This window comes from Gekko japonicus, unplaced genomic scaffold (genome assembly GCF_001447785.1).
Source record: "Gekko japonicus isolate JY-2015 unplaced genomic scaffold, Gekko_japonicus_V1.1 scaffold4749, whole genome shotgun sequence".
NCBI classification, from domain to species: Eukaryota; Metazoa; Chordata; class Lepidosauria; order Squamata; family Gekkonidae; genus Gekko; species Gekko japonicus.
In genome coordinates, this window is record NW_015165397.1 from 68,523 (window position 1) to 75,618 (window position 7,096).

Here is a 7,096-nt window from a genome sequence, read left to right on the forward strand (position 1 = left end):
CTGGGAAAGGCAGGGGGTTTGGGGAAGGGAGGGACCTCAGTCGAGTATAATGTCATAAGAGTCCACCCACCAAAGCAGCCATTTTCTCTATGGGATCTCATCTCTATAGCCCAGAGATCAGTTGTAATTTCGGGAGATCCCCAGGCCCCACCTTGAGGTGGTCGCCTGATAGAACCTGAGAGAGACGTTCGCCTAGATAAGTTATTACGATTGCCGCAAGGGTTCCGAAGGGACCCTAGCAAAATGCTGCTATTCTTAACAGCTTTATACTCACAAAGAGAATTTATTGCGCCTTATGTCTTGTATGTATATCACTGTCCTGGAAAAAGACTGTATTCAATACAGGTAAATTACTAGAGTCCCCTGGGACTAGTGACTGTGAAACTGACACGGTGCTGTTGGAATGTTTGAACATAAGGTCAACCTGCGCTTTGATGCATTATTTTTGTGGACCTATGTCTGGTGATACTCGACACCGATGTTCATATAACAGTATAGAAAAATTAAGAAACTACAAATAAAAAGCACAAAATAGATCTACCTTAATACACAGTGTCGTATATTTTTCCATATCTTCCTAACACTGTGACCCTCAGTTTTTGTACTACCCACCTGGAGGCTGGCAAACCAAGCTATGGGAGGAAACTGTTTTTGTGCGGGGAAACCATGCAGGCAGACGGCATTCGAAAACCCTTTCCCGGCAACGTGGTTCTGAGCAAGCTCCCCCTCCCTCCTGCTTTCTACAGCCAAATTACACATCTGGAGTCCCACAACTATCCAGCATACACCTGGCCACCTCCCAGGTGTGCAGCCTACTGCCCGCAGAGCCCTGGAGGGGCCCACCTTCCCTTTCTCACCTGTGAGGTCCCCGTGATCATGTTCTTGATGAAGTCCCTGTGTCCGGGGGCATCGATGATGGTGATGTAGTACTTGGTGGTCTCGAACTTCCACAGGGAGATGTCGATGGTGATTCCTCGCTCCCGCTCGGCTTTGAGCTTGTCCAGCACCCAGGCGTACTTGAAGGAGCCCTTCCCCATCTAGCAAGAAGGAGGGAGGAGAAAAGGATAAGAGAAACTTTTCATTTTCAAACATTTTATTAAGATTTTTAAATCACAATCAATCAAAATATTAAATCGAACAAACGAAGAAGCAAAAATAGAATACGATGTAATTGTCAACATACAAATGTCGTGCTTTTGATTTAAGCATATATTGAAAATCTACAAAGGAAAAGGTAAATTATATCTTATCATGCTATTACTTACTCTTAAGTACAGTAGGATATTAGTCTAACAGTGACAGCAAAGCAGTTTTCTCAGTGCCTATACTTGTACATAGATGCAGTAAACTAAGAGCTTTAAACTCACGTGGAATAACCTCTTGTTCAGCCAAATATTCCAGTGCAATCTACCATTTTCCAGCAAAATTAAAGCGTGGAGAGTGTGGGTTGTAATGTTGTATTTGAGCTGAGATTTTTTTCCATCACAAATTGTTCCCAGATTTTACAGCGCCATAAGAGAAACTTTCGACTGGATGTGGCACAGAGGCCAAGGCCGAGATCTCACTGAGGCGTTCCGTCTGTGTACCATTCGGAGTGCAGGTAGGAGTTCTCATCAATCAGTGCTTTTTACACATACACAAAAAGCTCCACACGCAGAAATCAAGGTCTCAAGGAAAAGGTTCTCCTCAAAGCTCTTCCCTGACATGCTAGTTTTCTGTATGCAGGAACCTTTCGTTGTAGGTTACGATGAGGCGGTACAGTTTGAAGACAGCCGAACGCCTCAGCTGCTGCTCAGGAGAGCCATTCGCCAGGAAATACCCAGTTCCAACATCACAACGATCCACAAAACCTCATATGTTAACCCGTATTTTCAATGAACACCAGAATATGTATATGCCAGTGAGGTATAATGGGTTGAGCGGCAGACTGGGATCTGAAAGACCCAGGTTGAAATCCCCAGTCCACCATGGCAACTTGCTGGGTGACCTCACACACACACCCCAGCCTAACCTACCTCACAGGTTTGTTGTGAGGAAAAAGAAGAGGACGGGGAAGCAGGTTTGGGTTCCCACCGGGAGAAACATGAACTATAAATGAAGTAAATACATTTTTTTTAAATGTAATTTGCGCCCAAGGTTTTATTTTATTTTATTGTAGAACTGAACCAGCAAACTTATTTCACTGATCTCCCACCTTTCTCCCCAATGGGGAACCAAAAGAGCTTACACCATTCTTCTTTTCTCCATTTTGTCGTCACAATAACCCTGTGAGGTAAGTTGTGCTGAGAGCTTCTGTGACTGGCCCAAGGTCAGCCAGCGAACTTCCATGGCAAAAGTGGGTGTTTAAAACTGGCTTTTCCAGATCCCAGTCCAACCGCTGAACCACACTACACCACACTGAAATTTGAACCAAGACTCTCCTCCCGTTCAACACCTTCTCACAGCCAACTCCTGGATCAAAACAGTTGTCCATCAAGTCCAGCATCCTGTCTCACACAGTGGCCAACCGGTTCCTTTATAGGGCCAACAACATGTCATAGAGGCCGAGGCCTTCATAAGAACATCAGAAGAGCCCTACTGGGTCAGACCAGTGGTCCATCTAGTCCAGCATCCTGTCTCACACAGTGGCCAACCCGTTCCTCTGGAGGGCTGACAACAGGGCAGAGAGGCCGAGGCCTTCCCCTGATGTTGCCTCCTGGCTCTGGGTTTCAAAGGATTAGTGCCTCTGAATATGGAGCTTACCCTCAGTCACCATGGCTAATAGCCACCGATAGACTTATCCTCCATGACTCTATCTAATCCCCTTTTAAAGATGTTTATTCCTGTGGCCATCACTACATCCTCTGGCAGCTATTTCCACATTTTAAATCACTGTTTGTGTAAAGCAGTCATTCCTTTTGTCCACTTGTAATTATTAAGTAGGGTCGGCCCTGGCTAGCATTTGGATGGGCGACCTTCAAGGAATACCAGAGGGCGCGTGACGCAAAGGTAGGCCATGGCAAACCACCTCTGAAATGTCTCTTGCCTTAAAAACAAGTCTAGCTCACCACCTAGTGGTGTATAACACTAAAAGAGATAGAACTTCTGGCTGCCGGACAACCTTAGGATCTCCTGGCAAGGCGAGATATAAATCAAAAAGTAATAAATAAATAAATAAATAAATACTACACACACTGCCATACGATAATCATAATTCCTTTTGTCCATCCTGGGCCTACTGCCCATCAGCTTCACTGGATGCCCTTGAGTTTTAGTATTTGGGGAGAGGGAGAACACTTTCTCTTTGTCAGCTCTCTCTGCCCCACTGGTAATCTTAGAAACCTCTCTCATGCCCCCCACCCCCCCAGTCATCACTTTTCTAAACTGAAAAGTCCCGGAGTCTTCAGCCTTTCCTCAAAGGGAAAGTGCTCCAAATCTCTAATCATCCTGGTTGCCCTCCTCTGCGGTGACTAGAACTGTACACCGTATTCCAAATGAGGCTGCACCGTAGACCAATACAGGGGTACTACAATATCGGCCATTATATTCTCAATCCTTTCCTAATAATTCCTAACACAGTTTGCCCTTTTCGCCGCCTCAGAAGCATTCGGTTGACACTTTCACTATAACCCCAAGGTCTTTTCCCCTCTCCGTCTCAGCAAGTTCAGATCCCATCAGCCTATACTTGAAGTTGGCATTTTTTGGTAACAGGGTGCATCACCTTATTCTAAACGGAAAAGTCTCAGAGTCTTCAGCCTTTACTCACAGGGAAGGTGCTCCAAACCTCTAATCATGCTGGTTGCCCTTCTCAGGACTTTTCCCAACTTTGTAATGTCCTTTTTGAGATGCGGTGACTAGAATTGTACACCGCATTCCAAGTGAGGCTGCATCGTAGACCAATACAGGGGTACTACAGTATCGGCCATTATATTCTCAATCCTTTCCTAATAGTTCCTAACACAGTTTGCCCTTTTCGCCGCCGCAGCGCACTCGGTTGACACTTTCACTATAACCCCAAAGTCTTTTCCCCTCTCCGTCTCAGCAAGTTCAGACCCCATCAGCCTATACTTGAAGCTGGCATTTTTTGGTAACAGGGTGCATCACCTTACACTTACCGACACTGAACTTCGTTGGCCACGGTGTCGACCAGTTTGTGGAGATCCTCTTACAATAGGCCTTGGTTTTCACCAGGGCTTTTTTTGTAGAGAAAGCCCAGCAGGAACTCATTAGCATAATAGGCCACACCCAACAGCCGAAACACATTAGCATATTAGGCCACACTCCTGACAGAGCAGCTTATTCAGTAACGAAAAACAGAAAACTGTGAGCTGAATATCCCGCAAAAAATATACAAAAAGAGACTTCAGGTGCTGACTAGAGTTTAGGAGACCTTGCCCAATGCTGAAGAAACAGAAAACTATTATCATATAAGGAAATGGAATGAGACTCCTAATTTTCTTTGTTCCTGAGGAAGAACCAGAAGTCTGAAACACTGAAAATTACCTAGGAAAAGTGTGGGATATTTCCTTTGGACTCTGTATTTTCCTATTATGGAACTTGACTTCTGTATTTTCCTATGAGGGATTATATGACTATAATCATATAGGGTTGGCCCAGGTTGGCTCTGAGACTCTAAGTGAAAGGCAGGGTATAAATCCAATCTCTTCTTCTTCTATATGCATTTCACTTTATTGAAGTCTCCTTTTGTATATATATTTTTGCGGGATATTCAGCTCCCAGTTGTTTTCTGGTTTTCTTTGCTATTTCCTACTGTGTGCTGTACTGTTTGTTGTTGTAAATTAAACAGTACCAATCCCAATACCAGTTTGGTGTAGTGGTTAAGTGCGCGGACTCTAATCTGGGAGAACCGAGTTTGATTCCCCACTCCTCCACTTGCAGCTGCTGGATGACCTTGGACAAGCCACAGTTCTGATAAGAGCTGTTCTTGAAAAAGAGCAGTTTCCGTCAAGAGCTCTCTCAGCCCCACCCACCTCCCAGGGTGCCTGTTGTGGGGAGGGGAAGGGAAAAGGAGTTTGTAAGCCGCTCTGAGACACCTTTGGGTAGTGAAGGGCGGGGTATAAATCCAATCTCTTCTTCTTCTTCTTCATACACTGGCCTAAGCCATTTCCCAGGGAACCACCTTTTAAACTGAACTTGCTACATATAAAACAGCAGAGAATAATTTTGGTTTTGTAATGGAGGAATGAGAGAAGGCAGGAGTGTGGGAGTTTGGACAGAATGGTCCCGTGTTGAACTATTCAATAATACGAAAGTCTTATTAGGGAGAATTATTAGCAGGGCCAGTCATCCCTCCCCTTCTGTCGCAGTCTTCCGCCAGCAGGTGAAAACTTGTTTTGTTTCATTTGGCAGTCCTTCAGTGATCCCTTATGGTTGTTATTTTTATGTCTTTGTATGTATTTTAGCCTGGTTTTTCATTGTGATTTAGGGGGAGGGGTTAAAATGTGATTTTATTATTTATGTTTTAATTTGTTAGCTGCCTTGGTGGCCCTTGTGAGGGCAGAAATGCAGGATATACATATATATATAAGAGAAGTAAAATTTCCAGAAATTTTGAAGCTCGGGGAAAAAAACCAGTTTTTTTCCGAGGGAAATGGAAATTTTCGGGAAAATTGAAAAAAAATGCTACATTAGCACGTCTTTTTTCTTTTCCAGATTGAAAGTCATTCTGTTACTTTAGGAACATAAGATATGACTATGGACAATTTTACTTGGCATGAAATTATCACAACTAGCATATTAAAAATATAGTGCATCCAAACAATTATTACTTTTTTATCATATTTATTTGTACTTGTAACAAATGGAGCAACAATCTCCTGAACTGTTTACTAGTTTATGTGGAACAGACCAAAAAGACCTCCACAAAGCAATCTTTAAAAATCCAGAAGTAGCAATTATTCGTATTTCCTCTCCACAGTATTAAATAAAAATTTAAAAACCCATTCTCATGAAAAGAATCGAAGAGGAAGTGCATAGAAGGGATTTGGAAGGGATTTAGAAATGATTTGGAAAATATTTGAACACCTTGTCTTAAAATATGTTATTCATCATTATAAAATAAAATGTTCCATAATCAATTTTTTTTCTTTTTTCAATTTTTCCAATTTTTTGGAAAAAAACAAAAAAGGCTTTAGGGAAAAAATGGGAAAATGGTTTTTTTCCAATTTTTTCCAGCTTTCTCCCAGGCTTTCACATCTCTAATACAGATATGTAAGTATACACAAACACACACATATATAAATAAAATAAAATGTAGATAGTTAGGGCCAGATTATTGTCTTCTGTTTTCAAATGCCGTATGCAGTAGCTACCACATGAAGGAATGCACTGAAGTCTTAGAACAGGAGTCCCCAACCTTTCGGAGCCTGCGAAAACCTTTGGCGCTTTGACAGGGTGTGCTGGGAGCAGCCACAAAATGGCTGCCGCAGCTCATCTTCAGCCACACATCGAAGATCCTCGTGCTGCAATGGCAGCTATCGCCAAAGCGATGTTTTTAAAAATCGGCACAGCCAATCTTATTTTATTTATTTATTTATTTATTATTCGATTTATATACCACCCTAACCCCCCCATGGGGTCTCTGGGCGGTTTACAATTAGTTGTGCTAATCACCAATTTACAATCCTGACTATGGCCACAATTCATACAGGGGTTGGGTCATCCTACCAGCACCCCAGGTGGTGACGGTTTTTTCCTCCTCCGGCCTCTGGCTTCCTTGGCTGCAGATGTCAGTTCAGCGGGACGTCTCTCCTCTCCTCCAAGTTCTCTCAGAGCTGTTCTATCAAGAGCAGTCCCTGAAAGAGCTCTCTCAGCCCCATCAACCTCACAGGGTGTCTGTTGTGGGAAGGGGAATGGAAAGGAGATTGTAAACCACTCTGAGACTCCAAGTGAAGGGCGGGGTATAAATCCAATATCTTCTTCTTCTTCTTCTACAAGAAGCCACTAATAGAACAGAGCCAGACCACGGCCCAGAGATGTCATGCTACTGTGTCCTAGGAATGACTCTAAACCACAGATTCAAAGCTGGAGAATGAGTAACACTACTACCCAAAGCCATCCAAATAGCTGTCATGCCCAGCTAGGGGGATATGAATCC

General features: G+C 43.3%; 1 protein-coding gene across 1 annotated transcript in view; it reads right to left on the bottom strand.

The window, feature by feature from the left end:
• The window catches only part of LOC107109946 (elongation factor 1-alpha 2), a 38,777-nt gene extending 37,071 nt beyond the window's left edge, over positions 1–1,706 (bottom strand). Inside the window, exons 1-2 of the mRNA XM_015410657.1 lie at positions 1,638–1,706; positions 858–1,037 (exon numbers count right to left, since the gene is read on the bottom strand). Of these exons, the coding sequence (XP_015266143.1) occupies positions 858–1,037; positions 1,638–1,706 (249 nt within the window). The remainder of the gene's footprint in view (positions 1–857; positions 1,038–1,637) is intronic.
• Between the last annotated feature and the right edge of the window lie 5,390 nt (positions 1,707–7,096).